This window comes from Symphalangus syndactylus, chromosome 12 (genome assembly GCF_028878055.3).
Source record: "Symphalangus syndactylus isolate Jambi chromosome 12, NHGRI_mSymSyn1-v2.1_pri, whole genome shotgun sequence".
Lineage (NCBI taxonomy): Eukaryota > Metazoa > Chordata > Mammalia > Primates > Hylobatidae > Symphalangus > Symphalangus syndactylus.
The window spans coordinates 46,903,130-46,920,675 of NC_072441.2; the positions used below are offsets into that span (position 1 = coordinate 46,903,130).

The 17,546-nt window shown below is 39.0% G+C and overlaps 1 protein-coding gene across 33 annotated transcripts in view; it reads left to right on the forward strand.

The window, feature by feature from the left end:
• The window catches only part of CCDC18 (coiled-coil domain containing 18), a 109,025-nt gene that overhangs the window by 57,596 nt on the left and 33,883 nt on the right, over positions 1-17,546 (forward strand). For 28 of the 33 annotated variants that reach the window (XM_063625394.1, XM_063625415.1, XM_063625408.1 and 25 more), the window contains 4 exons: positions 3,073-3,236; positions 3,449-3,662; positions 10,198-10,297; positions 11,191-11,307. In XM_063625394.1, coding sequence (XP_063481464.1) covers positions 3,073-3,236; positions 3,449-3,662; positions 10,198-10,297; positions 11,191-11,307 — 595 coding nt within the window. The remainder of the gene's footprint in view (positions 1-3,072; positions 3,237-3,448; positions 3,663-10,197; positions 10,298-11,190; positions 11,308-17,546) is intronic. The other 5 variants (XM_063625410.1, XM_063625426.1, XM_063625416.1 and 2 more) reach the window with 1 other exon arrangement.

Here is a 17,546-nt window from a genome sequence, read left to right on the forward strand (position 1 = left end):
ATCTCTCATTATGCTTTTTTCTGTATTACAGTTTAATGCTTTTAACCTTCGTACTATGTTATAAGTTTCTTAAGGCAAGGATCATATCTGGTTTATTTTAGGGTCTTACCCAACAACTGGCACAGTTTCTTATACCTCTTAGGCACTCAGCAACTGTTAATTGTGAATAACATTAAAAGTTGTAGGCGAAAATGTAAATTTACTCACATAGAGGAAACTTTCAGGTGATCCAATTATATAGGGGAAGAGTGACAATATAAAAGTGGTTCTCAGCCTTGAGTGAATATTAAAATCACCTCAAGAGCTTGTAAAAAAACATACTGATGACTGGGTCCCACTTTTAGATTAAATAAAACCTAAATATTCTGATTTAATTTGGCTAGGCTGGTCCTAGGCATCGATTCTTAATTGGTCAAGAAAGGAACCCATGAGCTGAAAGCAGTACCCAGCCTCTTCAGATCTCTTCTACTTTGTTGGGAAGAATTGACATAATTTATAACATAATCAGCCCACCCTTCTACCAACAGGAGTCAAGAGTGAACTTATGCACCGGCAGTAAAACCACATGTCCCCAGGTTCCCTCTCCTCCATTGACAGGGGTCCTTTGTGCTCAGAGGAGCAACTTGCTTCCTCAGATGTCCGTCACCCTCTTAGCAGGGTTGAGGGCTTCCCATGTTTAAGGCTAAGACCAAAGTTTTTTTTTTTTTTTTTTTTTTTTGAGACGGAGTCTCGCTCTTTCACCCAGGCTGGAGTACAGTGGTGCAATCTCCGCTCACTGCAAGCTCTGCCTCCCGGGTTCACGCCATTCTCCTGCCTCAGCCTCTCCGAGTAGCTGGGACTACAGGCGTCCGCCACCACGCCCGGCTAATTTTTTGTATTTTTAGTAGAGACGGGGTTTCACCTTGGTCTCGATCTCCTGACCTCGTGATCCGCCCGCCTCGGCCTCCCAAAGTGCTGGGATTACAAGCGTGAGCCACCGCGCCCGGCCAAGACCAAAGTTTTTCACACCTTCTTTCTTCCATTGACAGATGTTCTACTCACTAACATGGCCTCACCACTAGTGTCCACCTTGAGTCTGTGAAGACTGATTACATTATCACTTTATCCTTGTTTATGCCAGATACCACAAGAAGCCCTAGATTTCCAGGTCAGCTCTCCTATCTCACAATAATTCCCAAAAAGCTCTCCACACATTCTGTTTCTTTCTCCAACCCCATCCCAACTTCTGAAAGACTTCTACTGTGCCTTTTGAACTTCATAATCCATTCTCTGTATTCACGACTTTTTCTTTTCTCTTGCTGTAATAGAAACCTGACCCTCCCCTAAGGACATTGCTTCTTCCCCCGTAGCCTTCTGAAGTAAAAAACTTTTCCCCATAGCTCTTGTACCACAGGGTTCAGGCAAGGTGTGAAGTATATACGATACTCTGTGAACCTCATGCCATCAGAACCCTTACTGGTACTGATTTCTTTAGATGGCCTGACTTACTGTTGCCCTATCCAGCATCACTTCTGTCATTATTCTTGGGGATTTCAGTACACCTCTGAAGCTGATCCTTCTGACACCTTGGCTTCTCATTTTTAACAATTTCTGTACTCCAATGATCCTGATCTTTAACATACCTCAGCCACTTACTCCCATGGAATTTATCATGTGCTGAAAATTTAAATCAAAACCAAATAACATTTTTTGGTAGAAATTTTCTAAAATGTATATTTTCTTGGGGTTTTTACTTTCTCTGGGTATCTCAGGGTTATCATTATATACATCATGCTAAAATGTAGTGATATCCTAATGAAACTTTGAGGCATATACAGTTCTATTTTTTATAAAATGTCTGTAGGCTGCTAATGCTTTTTGAGTCCTTGTATATTTCCTATAATTTTCCCCTAACTCCTTTGCTGACAAGCCATCTGCTCATGGCTGTATGCCAATCTCTTTTGATTATTCTTTTCTAATTTTCTGTTTTATATCTACTTTAATATTAGAGCTAATTGGTCAAGCTAAAAATTATTTACTTGGGATTTTAGAAATGTAAAAGTGTCATTAGCACTCATCTAATCTAGTACTTAATTGGTCTATGGACATATTTGAGGATCTGGTAAAAAGCTTTAGCTTGTCTTCTATACATAGATGTACACATGTACATTATACATGTATAATTTTGCATACTGTTTCAGGGGTTTTATAGTTTTCCTTAAGTTTACTCATGGACTTCCGATTAAAAAACTCTTGAACAAATCCAAATTTGTTGAAGTTTTATTTAGAAAAGAAATGCTCCTGCTTGCAAACTCAATTTAGAAATTTCATAGATCAAACAACAGAAAGTGTTGACACAAAGGAACATGAACCCTTCCTACCATTGAGGGTAACATTAACAATTGTTTAATTAGTGAATATCACTTTAGAATTACCAACAAAGGGACTTAAAACTGGCTCTTAGTATGTTGATTTGTCTGTAGAGGAGCTGCCATATTAGAATAAGCTCAGGACTGACAAAGTTAGTAAACCTGGCCCTATCACTATTAACAGCTAGTTGTATTATCTCAGACAACTCACCTAGTCTTCAGTTTCCTCCTCTGTAAAGCAGGGAAGTTGCACTGGTCTAGGAATCTCTAGTTCCTTTTAAAGCTAAAAAAAAGGATAGAACCAATAATAAAACTGAGTAAAAACAACTGACTTGGCTCTCCAGTGAGTAATATGGTTTTTATGATGAATAATTTGATTGTTTGGCTTATTTATTTTCTTTGTTGCTAATAACAAAAATTCCTAGATGAATGAGGTCCTTGGATATTTTCAATACATGCAAAGCTAAAGTTAAATGTGGTTAGAGCGAAAAGAATGCTAGGCTTGTTAAATATTACCAGGTAGTAGTAAAGTTGTATTTAGTGGTATGTAATGTGTAAAGGAATAGTTTTTAGTTGGAGAATTTTTAAAAATAGGTGATTTAAAATTTAGACTAGATATTTTGCTGATATTTGTCCTTATATAACTTGCAGGCTTTTTTTAGTTAGAGACAAGTTAGTTGGTTAAGTTTCTAAATTACCTGTTTTATTATTTGTTTTTAATTAGGCAAGTAAAGCTTGAGATGGATCAGTACAAAGAAGAGCTGTCTAAAATGGAAAAGGAAATAATGCACCTAAAACGAGATGGAGAAGATAAAGCAATGCACCTCTGTCAATTAGATATGGTCTTAGATCAGACAAAGACAGAGCTGGAAAAGAAAACAAATGCTGGTAAGCAAGTGGTTAGATGAGTATAGCTGCCTATGTATTTGTACTTAACGAAGTGAAATAATGTGAGAATTTGAGATGGTGGGGCTGGAAGGGACAATTAGTGGTATTTTGCCTCTTGTAGATGAATAAAATTGAATATTCTTAATATATACAAAGTTTATAATAAGAAATGGTTTACATATAGTTATAAAATTATTCTCTCCTCTTAATAGTAAAAGAGTTAGAAAAGTTACAGCACAGTACTGAAACTGAACTAACAGAAGCCTTGCAAAAACGGGAAGTACTTGAGACTGAACTACAAAATGCTCATGGAGAATTAAAAAGTACTTTAAGACAACTCCAGGAATTGAGAGATGTACTACAGAAGGCTCAGTTATCATTAGAGGAAAAATACACTACTGTAAAGGATCTCACAGCTGAACTTAGGTGAGTTAAATAATAAGAAATGATATCACAGTTGTAAGTCCTTGGATAATACAATAGAATGTGTCGTTGTATTCTGGATGTCTAAATTTCTCAACTGCCTTTGGCTCACTTTGGCTCATCCCAGCCAGCCTATCCCATGCCTTATCTAACTAATTCAGCTGTCGTTGTTGGCTGCCAAAACTTTCATCCTCAGTCTTTAGACCATTTTATACTGGCCCTAATGGTAAAAAATCATTGGGCACACATACAGCAGTGGCTAACAGCAGGAGGATATTAATAACGATAATATTGTTCTTTGTATTAAGTCCTTATTTTATGCTAGGACTACGCCAGGGACTTCACATATGATCTCACTCATTTCCTTACAACACACCTATTAGAAACATATGTCACCTTTTTAATAGTTGAGAAACCTGAGGCCTTGAGAAAAATAAAATGCCCCAAGTCATACAGGTAGTAGAGTCTAGAGAAGGGAGTTAATTACAAGTCTGTCCAACTCTAAAGTCTGGGATCTTAGATTAGCAGTATAACATAAACTGCTATGCCGACACACATGTATAGTGAGTGGAGGTGGACAGCCAGATTAGAGCCAAAGTATGGGAAATAGATTCAGAAAAGGAAAATAGAATTATAAATTAGGATGTAAAATGTGAAATAAAAGAACAGGATAAAGAGCAGCAAGATAACCCAGAAACTTAGATATTGTACCACAGAATTCAGTGTAGGGCCTCCTTCTCTTCTGTATCCACAAACTTATCCTTAGTAAATTTCATGTAGCTTTAAATACTGTGTGTCAGACACTTCCAAACCCATTTCTCCAGTATTGACCTTTTCCTGTAACTCCAGATTCAGTATCCATCTACTTAGTTGTTACCTCCATTCGGATATTTTTTTTTTTTTTTTTGAGACAGGGTCTCGCTCTGTCGCCCAGGCCGGAGTGCAGTGGTGCGATCTCAGTTCACTGCAAGCTCCGCCTCCCGGGTTCACGCCATTCTCCTGCCTCAGCCTCCCAAGTAGCTGGGACTACAGGCGCCTGCCACCACGCCCAGCTAATTTTTTGTGTTTTTAGTAGAGACGGGGTTTCACCGTGTTAGCCAGGATGGTCTCGATCTCCTGACCTCATGATCTGCCTGCCTCAGCCTCCCAAAGTGCTGGCGTGAGCCACCACGCCCAGCCCATTTGGATATTTTTAAGAGGCATCTCAGACTTGGCCAAAATAGGACTCATATATTTCCTCATAACCCTACCCTTCCCCTAACTCAGTATCATGCAGTTGCTCAAACCACAAATATATAAGGTTTTTCTTGTTCTCTCTTTCCATCCCTTTTTTCATCCAGTGTATTAGCAAGCCATGTCAACTTTACTTCCAAAATATATATATATTTTTTCAGACAGATTCTTGCCCAGGTTGGAGTGCAGTGGCATGATCTCAGCTCGCTGCAGCCTCCTCCTCCTGTTCAAGCAATTCTCCTGCCTCAGCCACTAAGTAACTGGGATTACAGGCACCTGCCACCACGCCCGGCTAATTTTTGTATTGTTAATAGAGGCGGGGTTTCACCATGTTGGCCAGACTGGTCTTAAACTCCTGACCTCAGGTGATCCATCCACCTGGGCCTCCCAAGGTGCTGGGATTACAAGCATGAGCCACTGCACCCAGCCCCAAAACATATTCTTCAATCCATTGATTTTGTGGCCTCTTTTCTGTTATCCTTAGCACAAAGCATCATCTCTTACCTGGTGTGTTGCTGTGGCTTCCTAGCTGGGCTCTCTGCTTACAATCTTGACCCCCTCCCAACAATCCATTTTCCAAAAATAGATTTAAGTTTATTATCTAAAACATAAATTAGGCCAGGTGCAGTGGCTCACGCCTGTAATCCCAGCACTTTGGGAGGCTGAGACAAGCAGATCACAAGGTCAGGAGTTTGAAACCAGCCTGGCCAATATGGTGAAACCCCATCTCTACTAAAAATACAAAAATTAGCCAGGTGTGATGGCAGGCATGTGTAGTCTTAGCTACTCAGGAGGCTGAGGCAGGAGAGTTGCTTGAACCTGGGAGGTGGAGGTTGCAGTGAGCCAAGATTGAGCCATGATCCATTCCAGCCTGGGTGACAGAGTGAGACTCCATCTCAAAAAAAAAAAAAAAAAAAAGATCATATTGCTTACCTACTTAAACCTTCTAATGGCTTTCTAAAACCTTCAGAATAAAATCCAAACTCCTTCACAAATGAAAATAAAAACTACATTGATAATATCACTTCATACCCACTAAGGATGGTCATTTTTAAAAAACAAAAAATGGAAAAGAACAAGTGTTAGCAAGTGTAGAAAAGAAATGGAACCCTCATTCACTGCTGGAGGGAATCTAAAATGGTGCAGCCACTGTAGAAAACACTTTAGCCTTCCTCAATAAGTTGAATGTAGAATTACCATATGACCCAGTAATTCCATTCCTAGTTTTTTTACTCAAAAGGGTTGAAAACAGGTATCTAAGCAAAAATTGTATACAAATGTTTACAAAGTAAGCCATGAAAACACCCCAAATGTTCATCATCAGATGAATGGATAAACAAAATATAGTGTCTTAGTCCGTTTTCATGCTGCTGATAAAGACATACCTGAGACTGGGCAGTTTACCAAAGAAAGAAGTTTAATGGACTCATAGTTCCACGTGGCTGGAGAGGCCTCACAATCATGGTGGAAGGTGAAAGACATATCTCATATGGTGGCAGACGAGAGAAGAGAGCTTGTGCAGGGAAACCCCCCTTTATAAAACCATCAGATCTCATGAGACTTATTCAGTCTCATGAGAACAGCATGGGAAAGACCTGGCCCCATGATTCAATTACTCCCACTGGGTCTCTCCCACAACACGTGGGAATGCAAGATGAGATTTGTGTGGTGACACAGCCAAACTATATCATTCTGCCCCAGCCCCTCCCAAATCTCATGTCCTCACATTTCAAAACAAATCATGCCTTCCCAACAGTCTCTCAAAGTCTTAATTCATTTGAGCAGTAACTCAGAAGTCCACAGTCCAAAGTCTCATCTGAGACAAGGCAAATCCCTTCTGCCTGTCAGCGTGTAAAATCAAAAGCAAGTTAGTTACTTCCTAGATAGTGGGGGTACAGACATTGGGTAAATACACCCATTCCAAATGGTAGAAATTGGCCAAAACAAAGGGGCTACAGGCCCCATGCAAGTCCGAAATTCAGCAGGGCAGTTAAATCTTAAAGCTCCAAAATGATCTATTTTGACTCCATGTCTCACATCCAGGTCACACTGATGCAAGAGGTGGGTTCCCATGGTCTTGGCAGCTCCACCCCTGTGGCTTTGTAGGCTACAGCCTTTCTCCTGGCTGCTTTCACGGGCTGGCATTGAGTGTCTGTGGCTTTTCCAGGCACATGGTGCAAGCTGTCAGTGCATCTGTTATTCTGAGGTTCTGGAGGATGGTGGCCCTCCCTCTTCTCACAGCTCCACCAGGCAGTGCCCCAGTGGGGACTCTGAATGGGGGTGTCCACCCCACATTTCCCTTCCGCACTTTCCTAGGAGAGGTTCTCCATGAAGGCCCTGCCTCAGCAGCAAACTTCTGCCTGGAGAACCAGGCCTTTCCAAACATCCTCTGAAATCTAGGTGGAGGTTCCCAAACCTCAATTCATGACTTCTGTGTACTCACAGATTCAACATTGGGTAGAAGCTGCTAAGGCATGGGGCTTGCACCCTCTGAAGCCATGGCCCATGCTCTATGTTGGCCTTTTTCAGCCACAGCTAGAGTGGCTGGGATGCGGGGCACCAAGTCCCTAGGCTGCACACAGCATGGTGACCCTGGATCCCACCAATGAAACCATTTTTTCCTCCTAGGCCTCCAGGCCTGTGATGGGACAGGCTGCTGCAGAGACCTCTGACATGCCCTGGAGACATTTTCCCCATTGTCTTGGGAATTAACATTTGGCTCCTCATTACTTACGCAAATTTCTGCAGCCAGCTTGAATTTCTCCTAGAAAATGGGATTTTCTTTTCTATCACACTCAAGTCACCTCTGGAGTGCTTTGTTACTTAGAAATTTCTTCCGCCAGATACCCTAAATTATCTCTCCGAAGTTCAAAATTCCACAAATCTCTAGGGCAGGGGCAAAATGCCACCACTCTCTTCACTAAAACTTAAGAGTCACTTTTGCTCCAGTTCCCAACAAGTTCCTCATTTCTCTCCAAGACCACCTCATTCTGGACTTTATTGTCCATATCGCTATCAGTATTTTGGTCAAAGCCATTGAACAAGTCTCTAGGAAGTTCCAAACTTTCCCACGTTTTCCTGTATTCTTCTGAGCCCTCCAAACTGTTCCAGCCCTTACCTGTTACCCAGTTCCAAAGTCGCTTCCACATTTTTGGGTATCTACAGTAGTGCCCCACTTTACTGGTACCAATTTACTGTATTAGTGACTTTTCACACTGTTGATAAAGACATACCTGAGACTGGGCAATTTACAAAAGAAAGAGGTTTAATGGACTCACAGTTCCACATGGCTAGGGAGGCCTCACAATCATGGTGGAAGGTGAAAGGCACATCTCACATGGTAGCAGACAAGAGAACTTGCGCAGGGAGCCTCCCATTTTTAAAACCATCAGATCTCATGAGACTTATTCACTGTCACGAGAATAGCCAAGGAAAGACCTGCCCCCATGATTCGATTACCTCCCACTGGGTCTCTCCTAAACATGTGGAATTCAAGATCAGATTTGGGTGGGAACACAGCCAAACCATATCATATAGTGTATCCATACAAAGAATATTATTCAGTCATAAAAACGAATAAACTACTGATACATGGTACAAAGTGCATGAACTTTGAAAACATTATGCTAAGTGAAAGGAACCAGACACATGATGCATAATTCCATTTATATGGAATATTCAGAATTGGCAAATTCATAGAGAAAGAAAGATTAGTGGTTGCCAGGTACTAGGGGAAGGGAAAATGGAAAATAAGTGCTAATGAGTATGAAGTTCTTTGTGGGGGACCGATGGAAAAATACTGGACATAGATAGTGGTGATGGTTACACAACATTACGAATATATTTAATGCTTCTGAATAGTACACTTTAAAATGGTTAAAATGGTAAATTTTATATGAATTTTACCACAGTAAAAAAAATCCAAGTTCCTTATCTTGGAATACAAAGCCCTATGTGGTCTGGTTCCTGTCTACTTCTCTGGCCTCATTTCATACAGCTCTCCTTGTTCCTGACATTTTTCTTATACTTTACACTTACCAAGTTTGCTTCTACCATGCAACCTTGGCCATAGCTGTTTCTTTTTTACTGGAATAACAGTTATATGGTCAGCTTCTTCTTGTCCTTCACATTACTTCAGAGAGAAGCCTTCTCTGACTACCTACTCTAAAGTAGCCACCCAGTCACTACCTCATCACGCAATTAATGCTCTAACATAGCACTTAATATTATATTTTTCTTACTTAGGTGTCTGTCTTTTCTCCTGGAGCTATTAGAATGTAAACTCAGATCAGAGACATTTATCTTTTTTACTATTAAATCCACAGCACTTAGAACCCTGGCACATAGGAAACATCCAGTAAATATTTGCAAAATAAGTAAGTGAATGAAAACATGAAAGATGTAAACAGTGAAATCTTAAGTTCTAGCTAACAGATGAATCATGGAAGCGCCACTATTTGCATAGATAGAAGTTAGAGTTTTCTTTAATTTCATACTATTTTTAGAATATTAGTTTTAGCCTTGTGTTATACCTCTTGAGACTTTTAGAAGAATATTAAAAACAAGTCATTAAAGAAGTTCAAAATCTTCTTTTAAAAATTAGTACCCTTATCAGTACTATTTCATATTTCAGACTGGAAAATCATATGAAGATTTTCAAGATCAACATTTTCAGCCTTTGTCATATCAGAACTTAGAGTTTCAAATTATTCTCTGATCACAGGCTTCACTTTGGTAAAAGCCTTAAAATTGTGTCAGTATTAAGCATTTTATAATATAAGGTTATACATAAATTAGGGTTTAAGAGGGCTTAGAATTTGTAATATTTTTATATTAGATTTAAGTGCTTTTTTATATGTAAGGCATCATTTTGAGTAACATCCTCATGAGAAATACTATGGTTAAATGCCTCATTCAATTGTAATGAAGTCACAGCTGTTATATGTAAAAGACTTTGAAATACTCCTTTGATCTGTGTATGAAAAAATGTGGATATGTATTTTTAAAAATTCTTACAATCATTCAATCTTGGAGTCCTGGGAGTGTTTTAACAATTAGCTTAAATTATCTGTAATACCACAGTGTGAGTTAACTTTTACCCTTTTAGAATACCCTTTATTAAATTAATTGTCTTGATGTCAATCTTTTTATCTATTATTCCTTAAATTTGACCCTTTCAGTCTGACTTGATTGCATATATTATTTTGCTTTTAATTTATAGAAGAGGTAACCTGGTTGACCTAACTTTTTAAAATTATACTATTCCTACTATCTGCTTTGATCTTTTTCCTTTGATAAATTGTAGAGAATGCAAGATGGAGATTGAAGACAAAAAGCAGGAGCTCCTTGAAATGGATCAGGCACTTAAAGAGAGAAATTGGGAACTAAAGCAAAGAGCAGCTCAGGTTGATTTTTCTTGATTATATTTTAATGAAGTTTTCTGTTATGACACAGTCACACAGGATTTGAGAGGTCAGCAATTTTTTGTAAAATGGGCATTTTTATAGCATATCTTTTCTCTGCACATAGGGTTTATTAAATTAGAGATATGTCATCTCTCTTTATCTTGATATTTTTCTAGCAAGTAGATTTTGAAAATGAGGATTAGCTTAGTATCTGAGCCTTTTGATCCCTTATATTACCCCTTATCAGAAGAAGCTAAGTGTTGGAGGAACAAAAATATTTGGAAGGCATTATTTAGCACTTTTTATCCAGCATAAAATGAAGTCTGAATTATTTATTTGTCATTTATGAACACAACTATATTTTATTTCTATAATGTATATGGGATTGAATGTCACTATGTATTGTTAAAAAAATGTATAGGGGGCTCATGAACCAGTATTAGTAAACAATGATTATTTTTCCCATTTAAAAAATAATTTGAAATGAGTTTATACTTGTTATACTCGCTATAAACAATTACAAAGCCAGGCCGGGCGCGGTGGCTCACGCTTGTAATCCCAGCACTTTGGGAGGCCGAGGCGGGCGGATCACGAGGTCAGGAGATCGAGACCACAGTGAAACCCCGTCTCTACTAAAAATACAAAAAAATTAGCCGGGCGTGGTGGCGGGCGCCTGTAGTCCCAGCTACTCGGAGAGGCTGAGGCAGGAGAATGGCGTGAACCCGGGAGGCGGAGCTTGCAGTGAGCCGAGATCGGGCCACTGCACTCCAGCCTGGGTGATAGAGCAAGACTCCGTCTCAAAAAAAAAAAAAAAACAATTACAAAGCCTATTCTAAGCATACAAGTTTTTATATCAGAATAAAATTGAACAACAGTTTAAGGTTATTTTTTAGGTTACACATTTGGATATGACTATTCGTGAGCACAGAGGAGAAATGGAACAAAAAATAATTAAATTAGAAGGTACTCTGGAGAAATCAGAATTGGAACTTAAAGAATATAACAAACAGGTAAATTATTTTAAAATTACATATTTTTAATTATTTTTTAAAAAATTCAAACTGTAACTAAAAACACCCCTTCACATAGTGGGTGTTTTTTGTTATTGTTGTTTTGTTTGTTTTTTGGGGGACAGAGTTGCTCTCTGTCGCCCAGGCTGGAGAGCAGTGGCACGTGATCATACCTCACTGCAGCCTTGAGTTCCTGGGCTCAAGCAAGCCACCTGCCTCGGTCTCCCCAAAGTTTTGGGATTACAGGCGTGAGCTACCACACTCTGTGGATCTTTCACTTCTTTGATTAAATTTCTTCCTAGATACTTTATTTTTTTGTGGCTGCTTTAAATAGGATTGCCTTCTTGATTTCTTTTTCAGATTGATTGCTTTTAGTGTATAGAAATGCTACTGATTTTTGTATGTTAATTTTGTATCTTGCAACTTGACTGAATTTATCAGTTCTTGTTTTGTTTTTGTGTTGTTTGTGTTTTGAGACAAGATCTCACCCTGTCATCTGGGCTGGAGTGCAGTGTCGTGATCATAGCTCACTGCTGCCTCAACATCCCAAGCTCAGGTGATCCCTCCACCGCAGTCTCTGAAGTAGCTGGGACTACAGGCGTGCACCACCATGGTTGGCTAATTTTTTAATTTTTTGTAGAGATGGGGTTTTGCCATGTTGCCTAGGTAGGTCTCAAACTCCTGGGCTCAAGCGATCTGCCCCCCTCAGCTTCCCAAAGTGCTGGGATTACAGGCATGAGACACCACACCAGCCCTGTTTATCAGTTCTAATAGTTTTTTGGTGGAGTTTTCAGATTTTTCCAAATATAAGATTATATCCTCTGCAAACAAGGATAATTTAACTTCTCTCTTTCCAATTTGGATGCCCTTTCTTTCTCTTGTCTAGTTGCTCTAGTCAGGACTCCCAGTATTATACTGAATAATAGTGGTGAAAGTGGGCATACTTGTCTTGTTCTATATCTTAGTGGAAAGACTTTCAGTTTTTACCTATTCCTATGACATTAACTATGGGTTTGTTGTAAATGATCTTTACTGCGTTATTTTCCTTCTTTTTTTTTTTTTTTTTTGAGACGGAGTCTTGCTCTGTCACCCAGGCGAGAGTGCAGTGGCTCGATCTCAGCTCACTGCAACCTCCGCCTCCCACATTCAAGCAGTTCTCTGCCTCAGCCTCCCCAGTAGCTGGGATTACAGGTGCCCACCACCACGCTCGGCTAATTTTTGTATTTTTAGTAGAGACTGGGTTTCACCATCTTGGCCAGGCTGGTCTTGAACTCCTGACCTCATGATTTCACACACCTCGGCCTTCCAAAGTGCTGGGATTACAGGCGTGAGCCACTGCGCCCAGCCTGTTATTTTCCTTCTATACCCAATTTGTTGAGAGCTTTTACAGTGAAAAGATGTTGAATTTTATCTGATGCTTTTCAATAATGCTTTTAATTTTAACATGAAATTATTATATGGTTTTTGTCCTTGATTCTGTTGATGTAATGTATCATGTTTAATGATTTGTGTGTGTTGAACCATCTTGGCATCCCTGGGATGAATTCCACTTGGTTATGGTGAATGCTCTTTTAAAAATGTTTTTGAATTCAGTTTGATGGTATTTTGTTGTGGATTCTGCCTCTGTGTTCATCAGGGATATTGGCCTGTTGTTTTCTGTTTCTGTTATGTCCTTGTCTGGTTTTGGTATCAGGGTAATGCTGGCCTTGTAGAATGAGTTTAGAAGTGGGCCAGGCATGGTGGTGTGTGCCTGTAATCCCAGCACTTTGGGAGGTCGAGGTGGGCAGATTGCCTGAGCTCAGTTCAAGACCAACCTAGACAACCTGGTGAAACCCCATCTCCATAGAAAATAGAAAAATTAGCCAGGTGTAGTGGCATGTGCCTGTAGTCCCAGCTACTAAGGAGGCTGAGGTGGAAGGATTGCTTGAGCCTGGGAAGTAGAGGCTGCATTAAGCCATGAGTGCACAACTGCACCCCAGCCTGGGTGACAGAGTGAAACCCTGTCTCAAAAAAAAAAAAAAAAGTGTTCCCTCCTCTTCAATTTTTTGTAATAGTTTGAGTAGAATTGGTATTAGTTTTTCTTTAAATGGTAGAATTCAGCAGTGAATCTATCAGATCCTGGGCTTTTCTTTGATGGGCAACTTTTTATTACTGCTTTTATCTCATTACTTGTTATTGTTCTATTCAAGTTTTCTGTTTCTTCATGGTTCAGTCTCAGTAGGTTGTGTGGGTCCAGGAATTTATCCATTTCTTCTGGTTTTTCCAATTTGTTGGTATGTAGTTGTTCATAGTAGTCTGTAGTGATCCTTTGTATTTCTGTAGTATGAGTTGTAATGTTTCCTTTTTCATCTCATTTTATTTATTTGGATTCTCTTCGTAGTCATCTAAAGGTATTTGTTAATTTTATCTTTTCAAGAAATCAACTCTTTGTTTCATTTATCCTCTGTATTGTTTTATAGTCTCAATTTCATTTATTTTTGCTCTGATCTTTATTACCGCTTTCCTTCTAATAATATTGGGTTTGGCTGTTGCTATTCCAGTGTGGGAAAGGCAGTTCAAGACCAACTTGAACTTACCTTTTTTTTTTTTTTTTTTTTTTTTTTTTATTATACTTCAGGGTTTTAGGGTACATGTGCACAATGTGCAGGTTTGTTACATATGTATCCATGTGCCATGTTGATTTCCTGCACCCATTAACTCGTCATTTAGCATTAGGTGTATCTCCTAATGCTGTCCCTCCCCCCTCCCCCCACCCCACAACAGTCCCCGGAGTGTGATGTTCCCCTTCCTGTGTCCATGAGTTCTCATTGTTCAATTCCCACCTATGAGTGAGAACATGCGGTGTTTGGTTTTTTGTCCTTGCGATAGTTTACTGAGAATGATGTTTTCCAGTTTCATCCATGTCCCTACAAAGGACACGAACTCATCATTTTTTATGGCTGCATAGTATTCCATGGTGTATATGTGCCACATTTTCTTAATCCAGTCTATCGTTGTTGAACTTACCTTTTGTAGAGACAGGGTCCCACTATGTTGCTCAGGCTCACATTCTTATCAGCACATGGAATTATCCAGAATACATAAATGTATTATGTATTATCCAGAATATATAATATGTTAGGCCACAAAATAAGTCTCATCAAATTTTTAAAGGTAGAAATCCTATCAAATATATTCTCAGTGCAATTCTAAAAGCATCATTTTCAGTAATATGTCCAATAATATTTTCAATAATGCTTTTAATTTTAACATGCACCCTTAGGTGCACTGTTTGTTTGAAATTTTTATATTTTTTTGACGTAAGCAGTTATTGCTATAAACTTTCCTCTTGGTACTGCATTCACAGTAGCCCGTAGATTTTGTTATGTTGTATATCCATTTTTATTTGTTTCAAGACATTAAAATTTTTTTAAAAAAAATTTCTTCACTCACCCTTTGTTCATTCAGGTGCATGTTGTTTACATTTTATGTATTTATATAATTTCTAAAGTTCCTCTTATTATTGATTTCTATTTTTATTCCATAGTGGTTAGATAATATATTTGATAGGATTTCTGCCTTTTAAAATTTGATGAGACTTATTTTGTGGCCTAACATATTTATGTATTCTGGATAATATTACATGTGCAGATGAGAAGGTGAGCCTGGGCAACATAGTGGGACCCTGTCTCTACAAAAAGTGAAAAAAAATTAGCCAGGTGTGATGATGAGCACTTGTAGTCCCAGCTACTTGGGAGGCTGAGGCGGGAGGATCACTTGAACCCAGGAGGTCGATGCTGCAGTGAGCTATGATTGTGCCACTGCACTCCAGCCTGGGCATCAGAGTGAGACCCTGTCAAAAAAAAAAAAAGAAAAGAGGGAAAAAAAAGAATATGTATTCAGCAACAGTGGATGAAATGTTCTGTAAATGTCAGTTACAAAATGCCTCCTTGGCCTAGTTTTTAGTTGAACTCTGATGTTTCTTTGTTGGTTTTTTTAATCTGGACAACCTGTCTATTACTGAGAGTGGGGTATTGAATTCCCTGTCTATTGTTTTACTGCAACCACCTATTTGTCCCTTGATATCTATTAATGTTTGCTTTATGTACTCAGGAGCTTTATATGCCTGGGTGCATAGATATTTATAATTTTTATATCCTCTTGCTAGCATGACACATTTATTATTATATACTGGCCTTCTTTGTCTCTTTTTACTGTCTTTGATCTGTAGTCTGTTTTGTCTAAGTATAGCCATTTCTGCTCTTTTGATTTCCATTTGAATGGAATATCTTTTTGCATTCTTTTACTTTCAGTCTATGTGTGTCTTTATGAAGTGAATTTCTTTTAGGAAGCATATAGTTGGATTTGTTTTTTAATCCATTCACCCACTCTATGTGTTTTAAATGGAAAATTTAGTCCAGTTACATTCAATATTATTATTATTATTATTTTTTTTTTAATTATACTTTAGGGTTTTAGGGTACATGTGCACAATGTGCAGGTTTGTTACATATGTATCCATGTGCCATGTTGATTTCCTGCACCCATCAACTCGTCATTTAGCATTAGGTGTATCTCCTAATGCTGTCCCTCCCCCATCCCCCCACCCCACAACAGTCCCCGGAGTGTGATGTTCCCCTTCCTGTGTCCATGAGTTCTCATTGTTCAATTCCCACCTATGAGTGAGAACATGCGGTGTTTGGTTTTTTATCCTTGCGATAGTTTACTGAGAATGATGTTCTCCAGTTTCATCCACGTCCCTACAAAGGACACGAACTCATCATTTTTTATGGCTGCATAGTATTCCATGGTGTATATGTGCCACATTTTCTTAATCCAGTCTATTGTTGTTGGACATTTGGGTTGGTTCCAACTCTTTGCTATTGTGAATAGTGCCGCAATAAACATACGTGTGCATGTGTCTTTATAGCAGCATGATTTATAGTCCTTTGGGTATATACCCAGTAATGGGATGGCTGGGTCAAATGGTATTTCTAGTTCGAGATCCCTGAGGAATCGCCACACTGACTTCCACAATGGTTGAACTAGTTTACAGTCCCACCAACAGTGTAAAAGTGTTCCTATTTCTCCACATCCTCTCCAGCACCTGTTGTTTCCTGACTTTTTAATGATGGCCATTCTCACTGGTGTGAGATGGTATCTCACTGTGGTTTTGATTTGCATTTCTCTGATGGCCAGTGATGATGAGCATTTCTTCATGTGTTTTTTGGCTGCATAAATGTCTTCTTTTGAGAAGTGTCTGTTCATGTCCTTTGCCCACTTTTTGATGGGGTTGTTTGTTTTTTTCTTGTAAATTTGTTTGAGTTCATTGTAGATTCTGGATATTAGCCCTTTGTCAGATGAGTAGGTTGCAAAAATGTTCTCCCATTCTGTAGGTTGCCTGTTCACTCTGATGGTAGTTTCTTTTGCTGTGCAGAAGCTCTTTAGTTTAATGAGATCCCATTTGTCAATTTTGGCTTTTGTTGCCATTGCTTTTGGTGTTTTAGACATGAAGTCCTTGCCCACGCCTATGTCCTGAATGGTATTGCCTAGGTTTTCTTGTAGGATTTTAATGGTTTTAGGTCTAACATATAAGTCTTTAATCCATCTTGAATTAATTTTTGTATAAGGTGTAAGGAAGGGATCCAGTTGCAGCTTTCTACATATGGCTAGCCAGTTTTCCCAGCACCATTTATTAAATAGGGAATCCTTTCCCCATTTCTTGTTTTTGTCAGGTTTGTCAAAGATCAGATAGTTGTAGATATGCGGCATCATTTCTGAGGGCTCTGTTCTGTTCCATTGATCTATGTCTCTGTTGTGGTACCAGTACCATGCTGTTTTGGTTACTGTAGCCTTGTAGTATAGTTTAAAGTCAGGTAGCGTGATGCCTCCAGCTTTGTTCTTTTGGCTTAGGATTGACTTGGCGATGCGGGCTCTTTTTTGGTTCCATATGAACTTTAAAGTAGTTTTTTCCAATTCTGTAAAGAAAGTCATTGGTAGCTTGATGGGGATGGCATTGAATCTATAAATTACCTTGGGCAGTATGGCCATTTTCACGATATTGATTCTTCCAACCCATGAGCATGGAATTTTCTTCCATTTGTTTGTATCCTCTTTTATTTCATTGAGCAGTGGTTTGTAGTTCTCCTTGAAGAGGTCCTTCACATCCCTTGTAAGTTGGATTCCTAGGTATTTGATTCTCCTTGAAGCAATTGTGAATGGGAGTTCACTCATGATTTGGCTCTCTGTTTGTCTGTTAT